This window comes from Schistocerca serialis, chromosome 2 (assembly GCF_023864345.2).
Source record: "Schistocerca serialis cubense isolate TAMUIC-IGC-003099 chromosome 2, iqSchSeri2.2, whole genome shotgun sequence".
In the NCBI taxonomy this organism is placed as follows: Eukaryota; Metazoa; Arthropoda; class Insecta; order Orthoptera; family Acrididae; genus Schistocerca; species Schistocerca serialis.
In genome coordinates this window covers 625,420,296-625,439,048 of record NC_064639.1, presented here as the reverse complement: position 1 = coordinate 625,439,048, position 18,753 = coordinate 625,420,296, and the positions used below count along the sequence as shown (strand labels likewise).

At 43.9% G+C, this 18,753-nt stretch overlaps 1 protein-coding gene across 2 annotated transcripts in view; it reads left to right on the top strand.

Moving 5' to 3' along the window:
* LOC126457687 (protein gustavus) overlaps positions 1-18,753 on the top strand; it is a 348,237-nt gene that overhangs the window by 244,442 nt on the left and 85,042 nt on the right. Inside the window, exon 2 of one of the 2 annotated variants that reach the window (XM_050094194.1) lies at positions 7,125-7,168. The exons of the other annotated variant lie outside the window; for it this stretch is intronic. Coding sequence (XP_049950151.1) covers positions 7,125-7,168 — 44 coding nt within the window. The remainder of the gene's footprint in view (positions 1-7,124; positions 7,169-18,753) is intronic. 2 annotated transcript variants of the gene reach the window in all.

Genomic DNA, 18,753 nt, shown 5'->3' with positions numbered 1-18,753 from the left:
TCCGCAGCTTGTGGTCTTGCGGTAGCGTTCTCGCTTCCCGCTCACGGGGTCCCGGGTTAGATTCCCGGCGGGGTCGGGTATTTTCCTTGCCTCGAGTTGACTGGGTGTTATTGAAGTATCATCATCATCATCATCATCATCAACATAATCATTCATCCCCATTACGGTCGGCGGAAGCAATGGCAAATCACCTCCTCTAGGACCTTGCCTAGTCAGCGGTGCGGGTCTCCCGTATCGTCCCCTACGCTCCTCGGAGTATGGGACCTCATCACCACCATCACTTAGATCTTAATCCGCCCCACGATCTTCACAAGTCTTCTAGGGAGCGAGTAAATGGATCCCAGTGTTTCTGCGACTTAAATTATGAAGTCTTACTTCGTTAGTTCCATCTGCAACTGCTCTTGAATTACCTCCAATATACCACACCTTCGCACCCTTTCAGCGTGACTCATCTTGGGAAAGAGGAAGTCACATGGAGCTAACATTACTGAATGCCACGGGTGGAGAACTGCAGCCAGAAGCCCTGCTTCCGATTCAAATGCAAACATTCGAAAGCGTCTGAGAAGTGATGTAGCTCTTTTGAGTTTCCTGCAGTATTGAAGCAGCCGTGACACAAACTTCGCGAAAATCCTTTCCATATTAGACTTATCAACGAGTTCCATTTACGTTCGGACGACTCCCTTCAATGCAGCTGAGATGTCACCTCACGATCGTCGATATTCTCGCAGTGTAAGCTCTGAGGCATTTCATTACTAAGTGTAGCCGGGAAAGCTTATGCAAGAGGCATCCTAATGCGATTACAAATCTTAGGTCCCAGAATCTGTGTGGCTTCAGGCCCGGCCGATCAACCGTAGATATGATCTTCTCCTTAAGACAGCTACAAGAGAAATGTCGTGAGTAGAGGCCACTTTATATTGCTTTCATTGCCGTTGTTAGAGCGTTTGACTGAGTGAGCAGAAATGGGCTTTTCAAACTGTTCCAGGAGATTGGATGCCCACCTAAACTACTACAGATAATTGCCTCTTTAAATGAGAAAACAAAAGCAACAATCTGCTTCAACGGTAAAACATCAGAAGCATTCCCTGTTAATAGCGGTGTGAAACAGTGGTGTGTGTGTTAGCTCCTACATTATTTGGGATTTTCTTTTCCCTTCTGCTCAGATTTGCCTTCGAAGACTGTGAGGAGGGAGTGTATCTACATACGAGGTCTGATGGAAATCTTTTCAACATTGCTCGCCTCAAGGCCAAGACCAAAGTAAATACAGTTGTTACCCGTGAGTTGTTATATGCGGACGATGCAGCTCTAGTAGCGAACACAGATGAGCTGCAGTATGTAATCAACAAATTATCAAATGCCTGTGAAAAATTTGGTCTAGTCATCAGCCTTCAAAAGATTAAGATCATGGCACAGAGCGCTAGCAATATTCCATCCATCAGCATTGATGGCAATCCTCTCTAGGTAGCTGACGACTTTACCTACTTGGGATCCACAATATGTAGCAATTTGTCCATGGACACTGAAATTACTAACTGAATCGCAAAGGCATGATCTGTCATGGGTAGATTGAAAAACAAGAGTATGGAACAACGGACTGCTCTCTTTCTAGGCATGAATCTCGACTCAACAGCTTCTATCTCCGCTGTCTTCGGAAGATCCTTCAGATCTCTTCGAGAGATAGTGTACCCAACACCGAAGTCTTTCATCGTGCAAGCACAACCAGCATCTTTACACTCCTGAGTCATCGACGTCTAAGATGGTTGGGACATGTCAGGCGAATGGATCCTGAACGGATACCGAAACAACTGCTGTACGGAGAGCTTTAGGAGGGTGTGAGGCCAGTGGGACGACCGCATCTTCGTTTCAAGGATGTCTGCAAGAGAGACCTGACAAAGACCAGAATCAATCCAAGTCGCTGGGAAAGCATTGCAGATGACCGTGTCAAGTGGCGAGCAACTGTGCGCAACGGCGTCAGGCTCTGAGAACGAACGCACACAGGAACAAATCAGGAAGAGGACAAAGCGAAGAGACAGAGCGGCTTCTGTTCGAAGTCCCTCAAATTTCACATGTCCAAACTGCAGTAGGGACTGCCACTCTCGAATGGGACTTTTTAGCCACAACAGACGCTGCAGACTCTGAACCAACCACGCTACACCATCATCCCTCTGATGGCTGATCTGAGGCGACCAATCAACCTGTGTACCTTAGATATTTGCGGAAGATTTGGTTGCAGCTACCAAAGTTGTACGTTTCTTGAATGAAAGTGGGTTTTATAACACAAATTTACTGCACCTCCACCTGTGGTGCAGGGGTGGTTGTGTGGGGAAGTACCTCTGGCTGCAATGTGCCCCCCGTGTGGTCTCGTGCTACTATCGTTCAGGGATCGGCAGTTGACTGACAGCCGCTGAGCGGTGCCCTCGAAGGGCGGGGCCAGAGCGACCGAGTTTGGATCTGGAAGCGGGCCAGCGGAGCAGCGGCTCGGCTCGGCTCGGGGCACTCCTTGGTTGCCATGGCGACAAGGACGCATTGATCGGCCGCCCACTGCAGCAGCGGCCGCCTGCTGCACGTCTTAAAGCTGACCCGCTCCTCCCGCCACTGTTGAACACAGACATCATTGTCGCAGCTGTTAACATCGCTGCTGGTAGTCATCCCTTCAAACACACATTGCAGTTCAGAAATAGTTCGTTACACATTACTTTTTATTATTCGGTCTGTAGAACACATCCAGTCCTAGGAATGGAAATACTGGGGAGGGGAGTTGCATAAAATAGTTAGAATTCCATAACCATTTTGAGTGTTTACAACCGTACCATTTTTTTCATTTCTTCTCGCAGCGAAAGACAACGTGACGCGGCAAACGTCAAAATTGCGTGCAGTTGATTGACGCGAATTGTCCAGGAGGACGCGACAGTAACGCGTTTTTCTAATTCATTCATTGGGTTGCCTGTCTCCAGGTACGAACGAATTTGATGCAACAACGCAGGACAGAGGGTTAACATGTCTTGAAGACAGCAAAACCTACAGGTTACGGGAATTCTGTAAACCGTTAGCAGGCTTCCCTTATCGGATACACACCAATAACGGGCGGCAAATTCCCACTAGTGTGGTTCTGATAGCTGTCGTGAGAGACACACGTGTGATCGTAGTCAGTGTTACACGAAACACTGACAGAACTCGAAGTAGGAAGTCTGCTATAGTTTTGTTGAAGCAACCGCCTCGGCATTCAATTCATATTTTGTTAGCAACATGAGAATCTTTATCAAGTCGCATGAACCACTGGTATAGGCTTGCATATTCAAATACAAAGATACGTAAACAGAATACGGCGCTGCGCTCGGCAACGCCAATATAAGACAAGTGTCTGGCGCAGTTGTTAGGTCGACTACTGCAGCTACAATGACAGGTTATCAATATTTAAGCGAGTTTGAACGTGTTGTTACAGTCGGAACATAAGCGATGGGACACAGCATCTCCGAGGTAGCGATGAAGTGGGGATTTTCCCGTACGACCATTTCAAGAGAGTACCGTGAATATCAGCAATTAGGTAAAACAACCTCGGACATCGCTGCGGCCGGAAAAAGATCATGCAAGAACGGGACCAACGACTACTGAAGATAATCGTTCAACGTGACAGAAGTGCAAGCCTTCTGCAAATTGCTGCAGATTTCAATGTTGAGCCATTAACAAGTGTCATCGTGTGAACCATTCAACGAAACATCGATGTGGGCTTTCGGACCCGAAGGCCCACTCGTGTACCCTTGGTGACTGCACCACACACAGCTTTACGCCCTGCCTGGGCACGTAAACACACATTGATATGTTGATGACTTGACACATGTTGTCTGATCGGACGAGTCTCGTTTCAAATTGTATCGAGAGGATAGAATTGTACGGGTATGGATACAACCTCATGAATCCATGGACCCTGGATGTCAGCAGGGGACTGTTCAAGCTGGTGGAGGCTCTATAATGGTGTGGGGCGTGTGGAGTTGGAGTGATACGGGATCCCTGATTCGATACTATTGACAGGTGACACGTACGTAAGCTTCCTGTCCGATAACCTGCATCTAGTCGTGTCCATTGTGCATTCCGACTGACTTGGACAATTTCAGCAAGCGACATCCTTACGTCCAGAATTACAACAGAGTGGCTTCAGGAACACCCCTGAGTTCACACACTTCCGCTGCCTACCAAACTCCCCAGACATGAGCGTTATTGAGCATATCTGTGATGCCTTGCAGCGTGCTGATCAGAAGAGATGTCCACCCTCTCGTACTCTTACGGTTTTATGGATAGTCCTGCAGGAGTCGTGGTGTCTGTTCCCTCCATCACCACTTCAGACATTAGTCGGCACCATGCCACGGCGTGTTGCGGCACTTCTGCGTGCTCGCGGGGCCCCTACACGATATTAGGCAGGTGTACCAGTTTGGCTCTTCAGTGCAGTATATCAAAATCTTACGAGACTACTCGTCTCGTCTTTCAGTATGTCGGCGAAATGTTACACCACTAGCTGCCCATTAATTATTCTTTGGTAATTCGTGTCTTTGCTTGAACGCAGATATTCTGTGTGTATTTACACCATAAAACTTTTGCTTCTTTTTCCAAACGCATCGTTATTAGTTTCATAATGAAATAGCCGCAAATAAATAAGTGCAATCTACTCGGAAGACTTTATAGTGGTTTAGGTAGGAACAGTTCCTAGCACATTGTATTTAGCGAAAAAGGTGGGATTTGTTCTTACGAATTTTGTGGAATTGTTGCTGACAATATTCTTGGGTTTGTGAACTGGTCTTTTTTATCAAACTATGGCATAACAATTACGTTATAATTCGTAATATGAAATTCGTCACGTTAGTTGGATTTTAATTTATTAGGGATTTATGACGCGTAAATGGATGTTGTAGTGATGCGCTTGCTTGTGTTCTTTACGACAATTTTAAAAAGTTTTAGGAATACACTTCTTCCTTTCGGGTATAGATTATCATTTCATGCTCACAACATGATACTTGTTGCACTTGGTATCTCATTTATTTAACGCAATTTCGTCTATTTTTATCTATTTTGATTTCAAATTTGGAAGTTTATTTTGATGATTACAAACAGTTTGATTTGCGACAATGATTTATCGATCAGTGTTCTTGTGTTGGTGTGTTCTGCATCCTCTTCTATGATGCAGAACTAGTTTCGAGATACTGGTATGGAACTTTATTGTGGGCACAGTTTCAGTTAACTTACAGTTGGGTATCGTCCTAGTGAAGTCTCCGTAACCACACATCTGAGGCGTTGTTATGCGTGTTTTTAGGCACTTCTGGCACAGAAGCAGTGTTTCTATTGTGTCAAGAAATAAATTGGTTCGCATTCTCGAAGGTATGGTTCAATGCGATTCACGTAAACAAGTCACGGTTGTTAAACCCCGTTTGGCTTATGTAGTTAGCCTACGTGTTTATTTGAAGATAATTAACGAAAGAAAAAACAAAAATTCGTTACTTACAAAAACTGACAAATCTGAGACAGACAAGAGACCACGTACAACTATTGTTTCTTTAGCAATGGCATTCAACGCCATTTTAGTGTTATCGAAAGACTACTGTAATTTGTGAGAGTTCTAGTCTGAGATAAAATGCCAAATCAACTTACGACACTACCAAATATCAAGCAGTGTTACCTTCCCTGAAGGTGATAGGTTGAACAACCTTGCTCTGCGTTCACGTGATAGCCATATGGTCGTCAATTCCTCAGGATAAAGAAATCAAATTTAATTCTTCAAACACAAGCCTTGTAGCGGTGGATTTTTCTTTTATGAAATAAGACTCTGAGACACTTTCCTTGGGAAATCTGCTTACGTTGTCAACTATTAAATGACGCAGATGGAATTCTTGATAAAAGGAAGTTGATAGTTACTGAGTACACATGAATGAAATGCTGATAAAAACAGGAAATTCAGTTAAAGCTGAATTTTTTACTCGCTGTCATTTATCAAAACCTCCAGTAACGTTAGACAGCTAAAATAGAGTACATTGGATGAAGAACAACGGACACAGCTAAAGACAGCAGCAAGAGGTGGGAGAAAACGCAGCAACGGCAAACGTGTTCTATCTTGAATAATAAATATTGTAGAGATGTGATTTTATTTTGTATGGGGACACTTGTAATCAGTTTTGCTGTTTGTGAGACAGATTAGTTACGAATAAATTAAATTGGCTTGTCACTTCTGACCACAAACACAACGTGACGAAATTGAAATGCGCGACCATTTTAATTAATAATCAAAAAATATTTGACAATGTTTGCAAATAACGAATACTGAAATTGATATGAAAAGGAACAGATGCAATTAAAATGCCGTCAGGATTGGTAATACGTGGTAAACATTCATGCTGTGATACGGTGGTGGTCTCAACGACGTGTTAGGCTGTGATTGTTAAAACCAATATTTCCTGATATTATCATCACATTAAACAACGCTATTGTCATATTACATTTAAATGTGATCGTCCAGTGGACATACTTCATAGTGTGAAGGCAACTCTTAAATTTCGCTCGCTCTGCCGTGAATATTGCTCTCCACGATTTACCAAGTTCCTTGGTTTTGTATTTTTCGTGAATTCGTGATAACAAGTGAAGAATCGATGTCACTGCAGCAAAACAGAGAAGTACCCAAAGTTCTCTCTAAACTCCAAGGGCAGCATGGCAATTCTTCCACAGAGTGATAAATACGGTAGGGCTGAAAAAAGACATAAAACAAGAGCCCTTCGCATCCGGGAACGAATCCCCTTATTCTTAGTTCAGCGCGAGGGTGCTGAAAAACAAGAAAGATGCTGCTATAAATCGCGATTGTTCCCTACCTGCCCTGTACGTATCTCCCATCTCTTCCCCTTGTAGAAAAAATTACTAACCCTAAAATTTTGAAGAGGGGGAGGAGAAACACGCCCTTCTCTTACTTTCCGTAGTCCATTCTTACTGTTTGGTTATCGAAAGGATGAACAAATGTCTCTCATTAGTCATATAGCCATTAAATCATTAATTCTTCAGAATAATTTTCTTTCTGTAAAAACGAGCGCACAGAGTAAAGTGTTGTTATACTTGCCTTGAAAGTCTTGTTTATTTCTGCCTTTCTTCTGTTACAGGTACGTGCTGACCGCGTGTTGGACGATATTCTTGTCTCTAATCGGTAAGTGAGCGTAAGCAGTGGCAAGTACTGGTGTAAATATTTAGCGGTGCCTGTTGTACGTCATGAATACTCATGGCTTAGTACTGCAGTTTCGTCAGACGTTCTCACTGCCACGCTGACACGCTTTCACTCTTACGTGGCTAATGAGAAAATCTTTGTATGTAGCATGAAGGTAATACAGCCTACCTTTGGAAGAGGGTGTGAATAAGTAATCTGCCTACAATTTCACTGTTCAGTACGTATATGATTTGTTTCTCGTATGTCGTTAAGGCACTTCATGAAACAGATGGCCGTTCGAAAACGTAGTCATAAAGTAGCAGTAATGTACGTGTGGAGTGCTTCACATGTTCCTTCTGACCTACTTTGACCTGTAATGATTGTAAGAAAGTGTCCAGTGCCGCCACTTTAATGACGAATATGTATCAAAAAGAACTTTAGGGAAATAATGGTAATACTAGTTAACATCTCTTACCGTCACATTATTCTCTCGCCCTGTCTCCGCTTCAATTTTAAAATCTTTTCGTCAATGTAAGACCAATTGATACGAAACTGTCATTTTAGAAAATGACTACGAAACCAGAGCGCGTATCGCAAATTTAGCAAAGTTGGGTTCCTATAATCCCATCTTCTGTAAATGGAATGGGACTTCGGTTGGTCGACGACTTGGAGAAAATGGATACCAACAGCCATAATTCAATAATTTTATTTAGCTATCACTTTCAGCGTCTCAGTGGCACTATCTTCATGTCCCTGACATGTAGCTAGACAAGTCGTAACGAAAACGGTCAGTCGATGGAAACCAATTGGATGCAGTCGTCCCCATAATAGCACAAACGATCAGAGGACTTCTCTCTCTTCTTGTATAGGTACCTGAAGATAATACCAGTGAGGCACCGAAGCTGGGGTAGCAAAATAAAGTTACGGCTGTTGTAGATCTCACTGAAATCCCCAAGCAGTTTTGGACCCCGTTAATTCAGTAAGCGAACGCAAATGATATATTCAGTTGCTCACTGATCATAATGACGCTGAAACGGAAAAGGATAGAATGTCGAGATACTGAATTCAGTATTAAATTTTTACCGCGGAAAACTGTAGCAGTCTTTCTGTTTTCAATCACGGCACGAATGCCGAAATGGCAAATATTGAGACAAATAATCGCGAAATAGAAAAAGGAAAAAAATCTCAATAGTGGAAAGGCACCTAGATGAGACGAATTTTATGCTTACATCACCGACTTTAAGCTGATGTAAACTGGCGGAAAATATTCTATGCTGACGCATTATGAGAACGAAAATCTTTTCATTAAAAAACATGGATTGCGCAAAGAGAGATCCTGCGAAACACAGCTCGTTCTGCTAATCCATGATATCCGGACCACAGTAGACAACGGTATCCAGGTTGATGCCGTGGTCCTAGACTTCCGTAAAGCGTTAAATACATTTCCACATTGTCGTTCAGTAAACTGAATAAATGAAGTAAAATGATCCTGTGGCATTATTGGCTGGTAGACCCCATTTCCGACTGTTTAAGAGCCTGGTGCAAGTCTTTCTGTTTGACACCACTTTAACTTGCGGTCGATTAAGATAAAACAAACGCCCAGTCCCTGTGCAAGGGAAATGCCCGGCCCTCCCGGGAATCGAACCAGGCACCCCGCCATTTAGACTGTGACATTGACCACTAGGCCAAGGTATGCGGACTGGACTGAGGGCCCTCTAGCACATTGAACGTATTGCGTTCTTCTTAGCAGGCCGAAATTGACAGATGCAAAGGTAATTTTTTGCGTACCAACTTGGCAGAGTTCTGGGGCCACTATGGTTTCCAACACGTAGGACTGGTCTGTTGGACAATGTCGTAAGCTCAGGAAGGCTTTTGGCAGACATTACTATTGTCTGTAGCGTATAAAAATGTTGCAACGCCACATCAGGATAGCAAAACGCAGAACGACCTGCGGGGATCGATGAATGGTGCACGGACTGGCAGTTCGCCCTGAACGTAAATAAATGTTGCACATTGCGCGCAAATAGCCGAAGATATGCGTTGCCCTGCCGCTAGATTAAGCTATTGGTGAAACATCACTGGAAACGGTAACAGTAAAATACCTGAGATTAACACTTAACACTTAACACTTCGCAGAGACCGAAAGTGGAATGACCAAATAAAACAAATTGTAGGAATAGCAGATATCAAGCTGAGATTCATTGAAAGAATCTTACACGAAAGGAGTGACTCACAAAACTCCCATTCTACCGATTCTTGAGCACTGCTTAAGTTGAAAATGGTTCAAATGGCTCTGAGCACTATGGGACTTAACATCTGAGGTCATCAGTCCCCTAGAACTTAGAACTAATTAAACCTAACCTAAGGACAGAACACACATCCATGCCAGAGGCAGGATTCGAACCTGCGACCGTAGCAGTTGCGCGGTTCCGGACTGAGGCGCCTAGAACCTCTCGGCCACCGTGGCCGGCGCTTAAGTTCAGGACCCTTCCCAGCAGGAAGGGATTAATGGAAGAGATTGACAAGATCTATCGCACAGCGGCGCGTTACGTCGCTGGATGTTCAACAAACTCCAAAGGCAGACGTTAAAAGAGAAGCGTTGTTGCATTACGGAGAGCTTTAGATTTCTGGAAGAGTCAGACAACATTACTCACGTCCACAAACCTCGAGAAAATAAAAACTCGGGCGGAAATTTATCAACAGTAGTTCCCACACACCATTCCCGAATGGAACGAATATGTCGGCAAATAAAGTAGGTACCAGAAGTTACTTGCGCTTAATACCGCAATTTGACCTGTGGAGTACAGATATACAGGGGTTAAATAAATTACGGAAACATTGCGAGAAATGCATGCGTGAACGAAGGTGCTAGCCAAGACCGCAGGTTACGGCAGCTGTGCAGTATCCTAAACATATCGCAAGTGTCAGCCGTGGTCAGAACAGTGTTCCTCGTAATTAGGAGTGCGTTGTGTCGAAGCCCCGTGAATTTGAACGTGCACAAATTGTTGGTGCTCGTATGGTGAGTGCTTCCGTAAAAAAGATAGCCGAAGTAGCAGGTTTTTCGCGTACAACCGTATCGAAGGTTCATACCACATACAGGAAAAGTGGAAAGCCATGATCTGCGAAGTCATGAATAATCAATCGAGAGGATTGTGACGAAAAGCAGGAGAGCAGCTGCAAGTCACTGCAGAACTGAATGTGGCACTCGTGAACCCTGTCAGCATCTAAACACCACGAAGGGAGCTCAGTAAGCCGGGAATTGCAGGTCTACATGGAATTCCAAAACGACTCATCAGTGCAAATGCCCGTTGCAGTACAACGTGGCGCCAGTGCCATAAAATCTGGACTAACAAGGGAACCTCCCCATCACACCCCTCTCAGATTTAGTTGTAAGTTGGCACAGTGGACAGGCCTTGAAAAACTAAACACAGATCAATCGAGAAAACGGGAAGAAGTTGTGTGGAACTATGGAAAAAAATAAGCAAAATATACAAACTGAGTAGTCCATGCACAATATAGGCAACATCAAGGAAGTGATGAGCTCAGGTGCACCGTGGTCCCGTGGTTAGCGTGAGCAGCTGCGGAATGAGAGGTCCTTGGTTCAAGTCTTCCCTCAAGTGAAAAATTTAATTTTTTATTTTCAGACAGTTATCAAAGTTCAGGCACTCACACATAATCAACTTCGCTCTCCAAAATTCCAGGACATGTTCAGATTTGTTTGGACACATGCAGGATTTGACGGTCTACATACGGAAAAATTTGAAAACGTTAAAAACATATGTTTTGACAGAGCACAGGGAAAACTGTGCGACTGTGAAACTGTTGCATTCATTTGTTGCAGTTTGTCACAAACTCTGTTTTCATCACTTTTTTGGGAGTGATTATCACATCCACAAGAAAACCTAAATCGGGCAAGGTAGAAGAATCTTTTTACCCATTCGCCAAGTGTCCAAGTTAGGTGGGTCAACATATTCCTGTCATGTGACACAGATGCCGTCACCATTGTCGTATAGAATATATCAGACGTGTTTTCCTGGGAGGAATCGATTGACATATGACCTTGCGATCAAATGTTTTCGGTTCCCATTGGAGAGGCACGTCCTTTCGTCTGCTAATCGCACGGTTTTGCGGTGCGGTCGCAAAACACACACTAAACTTATTACAGTGAACAGAGATGTCAGTGAACGAATGGACAGATCATAACTTTGCGAATATAAAGAAAGTAAACTTTTCACTCGAGGGAAGACTTGAACCAAGGACCTCTCGTTCCGCAGCTGCTCACGCTAACCACGGGACCACGGCACTCCTGAGCTCTCATTATCCCTGATGTTGCCTATCTTGCGCATGGACTACTGTTTGTATATTTTGCTTATTTTTTTCATAGTTCCACAACTACTTCCTGTTTTCTCGATTAATCTGTGTTCAGTTTTTCAAGGCCTATCCACTGTGCCAACTAAATCTGAGGGGGGTGCGATGGGGAGGTTCCCTCGTAAGGAGCAATGGAAGAAAGTCATTTGGTTGGATAATTCTTGTTTCAAACTGTTTCCAACTTCTGGCCGAGTACGCGTCCCGGGAATGAAACGTGGCTGGGTTTTGCTAATGATTTGGGCAGCCATATCGTGGTATTCCACGAGGCCCCTTAATCTAAAAGGTCGCCTTACGTCCTAGGATCGTGTGACCATTTGAGCTCATCAGATGCATCCCATGGTACTAAGTTTGTTCCCCAGTGGTGATATTCTGTTCCAAGACGACAGGGCCACTATTCGCACAGCTTGTATCGTCCAGAACTGGTTTTGTGGACAGGAGAAAAGTTTCCGCGTCTCCTCCAGCCACCGCTTTCGCTAGATGTCAATATTATTGAGCCCTTCTGGTCTGCTGTAGAGGGAAGGTTTTGGGATCGCGATCCACCTCATGATCGTTAGCTGAACATGAGACTGCTGTGTAGGAATAATATTAGATTCTTCTGAAAACCATACAGGGCCGGTATTTATGTATTCTCCGAGCCAACGGTTTTGCACACCGTATTACGTATAGTAATGAGTCCTGTTTGTTCGTATATTTTTGTCTACCCCGCCACTCCTGTAAATGTAAATTGGAACCTAGGACGTGAAACTTTGTGTAATAGTTAGTTCGGAGAACCTGGTCAGTTGTGCTGTGTATCAAGCGAAAGACAGGAGGTAAAGTTTTGTCTGTGCAGTGCCCGATGCGAAGAAGTTTCTTTAAATTTTTAGTGTCTATAGGGAGTGTGCTAGCGGTGGCGCCGTTTCGTCAGTGTCGGAATGCCAGCGGTTAGCTATCGCGGTGGAATTTATCGTGAGCGTGCGGCGGATTTCCTACAGAGGGGCCGCTGCAGGCCAGATAAATTTCTCCGCAGCAGATGACGCGGCTATCCGCGTGGCGCCTCTCAGCAGAAACTGCTGCTATAGTCAGCCGTTCGCAGAACACGTTAGAGTGCGAGTTCTCGCTATTTTCCGGCAGAGTTCTTTGGTCCTTTTTGCGGCGCGTTACGTCTCCTCTTCCATCAGTAGCGTCAGAATGCCCTACTTTTGTCAGAACTCCACGTACGGCTACTGTGGACGTACTTTAACCGGCGTGAGGACTAATTGATAATTGTTACACCAAGCTGCAACCTTGTTTCTTGCATCAAAATAGAAACATTAAAGAAACGCGTTCTGGCATTTGAGGAAATTGCAGCATGTGACACGTGTAAATGAAGTGAACTCAGAGCAACGGACTCCGTACGTATTCACGCTCTTTTAACGAGGAACGTTCTAAATCATTTTACCCACTTTGTCTTTGTAGTTAAGCGTTCATACCCAGCACCTCCCTGTCACTGTACGTGTCCGTCCCAGTGTCTTTTTTTTCCCCATTGATTTATAGTATATTACACTGCCACTACTTCCACCATACTTAGATAGCTTAAGAATTCTGGGCTCCAACTTATTTTTCTCCTGTATGCACGTGTTAAAAATTTTGGTCCAAAATGCGCCCTCCCCTATACATACGTGTTCTCCTGTTCCGAAGGGTGCAGACACCCCAGTCCTACGTATTGTCTCAACCCATATGTATCTTTCCAACAGTCGCCACTTTTGGTACCAAAAGCCTCTAACGCGTGTGTATGATTAAAGTGCAACGACAGGCTTGGGTCCTATGTGGCCTGTAATTATTGTCTTGCACCGAAACGTGGTAGGTAGGCTAAGGCTTTAACATGGAACAGGTGATGTTGGAAATAATAAGTTCAAATTTCGGCCTCCAGGTGTAAATCTGGCGCTGTACTATGCTCGCATTATCACATTATGACAACCACGCTGTAATTGAAACCATAACGCGAGCGAACATTACGGCTACCCTGGAGAGACCGTCCGCCGGTAAAGCGAAACTGTTTAAAGTGAACGGCAGCAATTAGTGCTCCCATTGAGAGAGTATCGGAGACTGATAAGTCTGAGGAGAGGCCCAATGTGATTAACTAGTTTAAAGATAATAATGAAATTTAAAAACCCAGGTGACCTTAGTGTGGAATCTTGGAGAAAGCGTCCTGTCCGGAAGGATGTTATTGGAGGTTGCTGTTGCTGTAACTAACAACGCAGCACGTGCCCCGGGTTGCGTTAGTCCCATGCAGTGTCAGAACTGGCCATCCCATGCTCTGCAGTACGGAAGTTTCGCGATCTACATTACATTGGTACGCGTACAAGATCCAGCCGGTGTAGCAACTGAAACGTCATTATCTGCAGCAACGTTCTGAGTTTGCTCTTCGGTTTCTGGCACGGATCGAATTTAATGATATTTGGGCGGGGAAATTTCTACAGAGTTCGGAGGCACATTTTACGCTACAAGGTGCAGTGGATAAACAGAACTACCAAATTTGGGGTACTGTTACTCAACCGTGCTGTGCACCAAGAGCCATCGCACTCGCCGTATCTGACTTTTCGATGAAGATTCACAGGCACTTTTATTCTTGGTCCGTTCTTCTTTAAAGAGAATACACCCAGGGTGCCTGTCAAGTGTACAGTGATGTCTGCACGTTACCGAGACCACCTTATACGGCTTGTATCCCTGCTTTGAAAGAGCGCCAACCACGATTATCATGCAAGATCGGGCGACACCTCATGTCGCTCACCCAGGGATTCCAGAGGTTTTCCAGATGCATGGCCTGCGAGGTTACTTGGCCTGAATCCGTGACAGGCCCTGGGGATATCTAAAAGAGTGCGTTTACCAGGGAAGTGTTCAGTGTGTACCTGCTGTGAAGGCCGTCACGGGTATACTGGAACACACAGCTCAGATTCCACCGCAACTGCTGTGCGTCCATACTTGTCTGACCTTTTCTGCCCACTTCAGATTCCAGTCCATTACATATGACAACATTCATATGCGTCTTCCTTGCATTCAGTGTCAGATTGGCAGCTGGGGGCCAAAATTTGAACTAATTTTTCCCAGCGTAAATCGGGTCCGCATTAGAATAGGTACAGTTTCGCTGCCATACGATAATTACAGACTTCAATGGACCTCTGGGAATAGCGGCATTTTAATTACAACCACCCGGTGTGTCCATCCATGTCTCTTCCTCTTTTACTGCCACTCTATCTCACTGACCATCAGTATCTCCCTTTTTCTGCTGGTTCGCTTTTCCCTGCTACAGAGGGTGTGCTGCTTGTATAAAAATAACTTTATAAGTCAGTAAAGTTTTGACTATCTGTATACCTCCCCTCGGCTACTGACTCGTTCTTGTATTGCACCATTTTACCAAGATGCCAGTGTGCTTTCTTTCACGCCTCCGAGTCTTCTGAAACCTTTTCAGTGGATTAACTTGGCGTAACACTGACCTTCCTTGTCAAAGAAATAAATGAACGAGAGAACATGTGCCTCTAATATGGATTCCTATGAGCGATGCTTTCTGGATTATGCATATTTGCGCTTGTAGTGACAACAGAGTTACTAGCGCCGGGCCGAGACTGTTTATCGCAACCATTAGACATTGTTATGCCCTGCGTTTTGTGGAAATTACAGTACGGAAGGGGGACGGAGTCTGACCATACCACAAAGAAATTAGTTGCGTTCCTACACGTATAACCTAGTGGATGAGGTGACACCCAGCGAAAGGACATTTGGGTTAGTCGCCGTAGTTGTCACTAAATTTCTTACATTGCAGGTTCCGTTTGTTCTGATATCACGTTATTGCATCTTCATTGATGTCATTATATCGTATTACTTCGCTAAATAAGGAAACTACTAGTAGATTCGGTGAATTTGTTTGGTGTACTTCATCGAATTAAGTCGTTTATTGACCGGATTTGTTTCAGCAGTGCATGTAAATTAGTATCTGAATGTAAATTCAAGGATAATATATGTGCTTTACGACCACTGACTTCTTTCCGTGAAAGTGTCTGATGAAGCAGCTTACAAATTGTTGTGTGTGAGACATGTACTTCATGACCTTGTTTCGGGGAGAGTACATATCTGTGTGTGTTTTTGAAAAATTCATTTTCACATTAGTTTGCCTAGATAGGGTTGTCAAGAAAAGGCGCTATGTGTACTGTAAAAATGGTGTAAGGTTAGACTCGACAAACCAGTGAATGATACAAACTACTTATCAGATACACATGCTGTTACATCTGTTGTGACCTTACGTTATTAATAAGCAGCGCATCCGAGCCTTCTGTAAAAATTCTTTAAAAACTGAAGAAAGTTGAAATCTGTAGCAGGCAACATCACATCTTCTGTTGTATTAGACTCCCAAGTTGAATAGTTTACAATAGTAGTATGGCTTCGCGTTGTTCACCCTCATAAATAAATACTTCGTAAGAAATTCAAATTCCTGCATTTGTTGCGGGAGCTCTTCATTGTAACGAAACTGTTTCAGCGCAGCGAATAAGGATGCCGTGGAATGTTCTAAGAGACATGATTTTTGAATGTCGTATAATAAATTCGTGTGGATATCGATGAGTTATTAGAGACACAGATTGTGATTGTCGGCTGGTAAAAAGATCAAACAGCATAGTTGCACCGACTTAACATCAAAGTTTCATTAGTAGTTAGTAACTTCAGCCATAAAACGTATGACTGCAGTTCCATGTGCGAACGGTACGGAGACACTGGGACAGTATGTTCATAAGAGGCGCGAGAAGGCTATGTCCGTAAACTTAAGAGACTAGATTGATAAAAATAAAAATTGTGGTTTTAGTGCTTCAGACGTTTACAGTCTTTCCCTCACTTGATGGCAACGCTTAGAATGTTCATACAATCTTGTGAAACAGTCAAAAAAGCGCTCTGGAATGATGACAAATTCGGACGTCACATTCACACCTTTCTTTCTTCGATATGCCCTAGGTTCGTATTGAAAACGTATCGTCACCAGTGATGAATCTTCCAGGAAATAAGTGTCCACTTTTCCGTGTGTCGGTCACAACCCGGGACACACTTCCACGTGTCGGTTTATGTTTGGGATTAAACGTGTGCGGGACAAATTTTGCGCTCACTTCACTTGTTTTAAAACATCGTGGAGAAGTCTTTCTCATTTCAATGAGAGGTGCTGGCTCATTGAGATTTTACACACACCGGCCACATGTCCACTACTCAACACAGCTTGCTCACAATTGACTGGCCGAATGTACAAACGTTGTTCACAGCTGTTAGTTCAAGCTGACACCGTAGTTTGGTCGTTGTACGTACGTATCATACAAAGAATTATTTTTGTAAATACGTGCAAGGTGGGGAAAGTCTACTACAGGCATTGGTCACCATTGGTGATCCACGGACCTGAGGCCGCCGCCTCACGTGACGCGATAACAGCACTCATAGCGCCTTTGACGTAATTGTTTGTGGTGTAACGCACAGATATGAATGCCAGACTTTCCCCGACACACGACACTAACAAATTGTGCCTTTAAACACATTTTCTTGCTAGTACACTCATTTTATGTTAACCCCATCTTCAGATTTTTACGTGTTGTGATCGTTTCCTTTAATCACGATGTTTTTCGCACAATAGCTGTCTAAAAACTCCCGTTGCAAAATTCGGTAACGCCATTAGTAAAGATACGATGTTGACGACGCGCAAATACAAGTAAACATCTAAAAATGGAATGCCAGGTGTCTTGAAATATCGTGGAAAAATACACACCTATAAAAGCACGTGACTGCGGCTATTGCACTAGAAATTACCTTCAATTTAAACAGTGGGAGTTTTCTGAAACTTCCGCAGTGGGAAATAATTCTTTACTAGCGTTAATGTGAGAATAAATAGAAAAACAAAATAATACACTGAGACAATCAATTTTGAGTAACTACGTGACTTTTGGCCTCAGGCAGGTCATTAATGTGTCCTAAATTTGTGTGAATATCCATAAACAATACTAAGAAGCATCTTTTTAAATATTTGTCCAAAAAATTTTTTTGATTGATCGTAAAGGAGTGTACCGTTTCTGTAACGCTGAAAAATAAACAATCATTTGAAAAGATTTAAAAGTCTACATTACTCGAATTTAGTATAGATCGGCGTACTATACAGAAGCCAAACTAGAATGTGAACAACAGAATGGCAAAGATCCGAAAATGTGTTTTAGCCGGAGTACAATGCGAGTGCCTCGCTCTTTGCCTAAGTTTCTTCGGCGGGCCGTGTACTGCCCACTGGCCGTCGGTTGCCGATCCGCGTCCTAACAGATCGATAATAATCAGGTTTCACTGTTTGCCTGAGGTGGTTTCTCACGGAACTCTAGTAGAAAATGTTGTTGAGGACTGAGTACTTTCTACAGAGTAGGAAGCTGTGTTACGATGTGATTACATTGTACGATGTGGAAATGTACTACAATCGACGCATACAAAAGCGAAGGGGCGTATGGCGAAAGAGATGGGGAGAAAATTACGGAGTAAATATATTTGGTGAATTTATTAGACATTATGTTTTTGAAACTATAAATGTGAGTGATGGGTTGTCATATCTGTAACTGCCCGTGTATACGTTAGGTGCGTGGTTGCTGTGAGTGCAGGGTGAGCCCGTTAAGCGTACGTGACGTTAAATTTGGACAGCCGACCGCCGCCCCCGCGTCCACATTTCCCCTTCAGACGCTGTACAAACGCTTCGCTATCGCAGCGTGTGCCTGCCTGCTGCGTGACGCAAGGGTCGAGCTGTTTGAATATCGATTAGGTGGAGTGCCATATTGGAAACGACCGCGGTTACGCGTCGGCCATGGTCGAGATTATGCCATTCTGCTGTCCGCTGCACCCACCAATCACACAGAGGCTTTGTGTGTGTGTGTATGTGTGGGGGGGGGGGGGGATTAGGAGGGTAGTGTTAGCACGGTTATACTCGTGGCGCCAGTTTCACCATTGGTCGCACTTAGCATATGCGGACGTGGCACGTTACTACCTCACTGAACCACGAACAGTTCATGAGCAATTTTGAGCTCCTGTTATCTACATTACGCAGAGTTTTATAGTGGAATATTCCCAATCCGTAGTAACAGTACTTCCCCGGTATACGCTGCTACTTAGTGTTTCCCTTCTACTTATGCCTGCGCTGTGAGCTCATGGAAGACAGAAAACAATGACCAAACATGCATCCATAAGTATTTATTGTTACTTTTATTGCGCAA